The sequence below is a fragment of the Notothenia coriiceps genome, unplaced genomic scaffold (assembly GCF_000735185.1).
Source record: "Notothenia coriiceps isolate Sejong01 unplaced genomic scaffold, NC01 NC01_scaffold00014021, whole genome shotgun sequence".
NCBI classification, from domain to species: domain Eukaryota; kingdom Metazoa; phylum Chordata; class Actinopteri; order Perciformes; family Nototheniidae; genus Notothenia; species Notothenia coriiceps.
In genome coordinates, this window is record NW_011346722.1 from 79,675 (window position 1) to 81,529 (window position 1,855).

At 42.3% G+C, this 1,855-nt stretch overlaps 1 protein-coding gene across 1 annotated transcript in view; it reads left to right on the top strand.

Annotated features, from left to right (window-relative positions):
* Positions 1-680: 680 nt before the first annotated feature.
* dlx2a (distal-less homeobox 2a) overlaps positions 681-1,855 on the top strand; it is a 2,337-nt gene continuing 1,162 nt past the window's right edge. The window contains exons 1-2 of the mRNA XM_010774438.1: positions 681-1,163; positions 1,573-1,757. Coding sequence (XP_010772740.1) covers positions 848-1,163; positions 1,573-1,757 — 501 coding nt within the window. The 5' untranslated portion in view covers positions 681-847. The remainder of the gene's footprint in view (positions 1,164-1,572; positions 1,758-1,855) is intronic.

The following is a 1,855-nucleotide window of genomic DNA, read 5'->3' on the forward strand; positions in this document are numbered from 1 at the left end:
GCGCTGTAGCTTTCTCCTGCATTCACATCTTTCAGCATCATTCACATGGATACATTTTCTATCAACACATTTATTTCCCCCTTTTGACCTTCTCCCTGTGTCCCTCCCTTTATCTAAGAGGTTCTAAATTATTTTGTAACTGACCATTTTTCAGAATAAAAAAAACAAAAACGTGAAGACCAAAATGTAAACAAGAATAACACATACATGTGGTTACAACTGAACAAAAGAAAAAACAGACATAAATCTAAATAATGTACTAACAAATGTAACCTTTAAATAAAGAAGGTTAACCTCAATGTCAATACAACTAATTTGCGTCAAAAATTACATGTTGCCTTTTCATGATATGCACTAACTCCATATGTTGAGGTCACGTTTTGTCTTCTAATAAACTCATTTTGCACAGAGGTGAACAATTTAATCCGTGTTTTAGGTCCAGACCTGCTGGGCCTGCATGTTCGGTCACGGTATCTTTCTCTGATTCTTTTGAGAAGCTTAGAAACCTCACTGCAGACAACAGGGACGGACAGAACAAGGACTGGGGGGTGGACGCGGTGGGGAGTAGTCAGTCGTGCAGCCTTTACTCATTGGTTGCCTCAGTGGCGCTCCCTCTCCCTCTCTCATAAATGCGCTCCCACCAGCGACCGTAGCAGATAATCACAGGCCACTCTGAGAGGGACACACCTTCCGCTGATTTTGCCCCAGTTTACACAGGGATGCGTTTCGATTCACGAAAAGGTGTCATCAGTTCAAGATTCCAGACTTGTTTTTCAGCGTGCGAGAGTTTTGCAATTTACTGATTTTTTGCGCATAGGTTAGAAGGCTGCTCCACGACAACAGGAGGATGACCGCAGTTTTTGAGAACTTAAATACAGATATGCATTCCAACCAGATTACCTCAAGCAATTACCACAGCTTGCACAAATCGCAGGAGTCCCCAACTCTGCCAGTGTCCACGGCGACGGACAGCAGCTATTACAACAGCCAGCAGCCGGGCCATTGCGCTGGGTCTCCATTTGGCCAACTGTCTTACCAGTACCACGGCAATGCCCCCAGCGTGGTGCCATATAACGCAAAGCCCTACGACCTTGGATTCAACTCATCTTATGGTGCATACAGCTCCTACGGCACCAACTCACCTCCTTCTCCAGTCGATACAGGTAAGCCCTTACGCTTTTTTTTTTCTTTTTTTTTAAGTTATGTTGTTTGATACAGTGTAATAAATGCCATGCTTTTAGTTGAGGCGAAGCTTGCTAGATTGACAAGGAGCAAGCTGAATCATGTAGCTACAACATAATTGACAATACAATTATTGTTTGGTCAGTAAGCACAATTGTTTGACAAAACACTGATAAGGCTCAATAATAATAGCCTTGTTTGCCACAAATCTTATCAAGCATACTTTTTAAAATATTTTTAAAATTATTATAATAGACTACAACTCTTAAACATATATTATCTGGTGGAAACATATATGTTTAAACCAAACTGATGGCCGTGCAAATTATTAATAGATGTATGCAACTGGAAACTTGCACTACTGATCATGTGATTGTATTTTTCCCTCAGAGAAAGAACAGCGAGAGCCAGAAATCCGGATGGTTAATGGAAAACCAAAGAAGGTCAGGAAACCTCGAACCATTTATTCCAGCTTCCAACTGGCTGCACTTCAACGGAGGTTTCAAAAGACGCAGTATTTGGCTCTACCAGAGCGGGCCGAGCTGGCAGCATCGATGGGCCTTACGCAAACACAGGTGGGTGCATCTGAGACATGGATTCATATGCTGTCAAATAACCACTTTATGTGATAAATGAAAATAAATGCATAACTGTGGGTGGGTGGGGGGGGGGG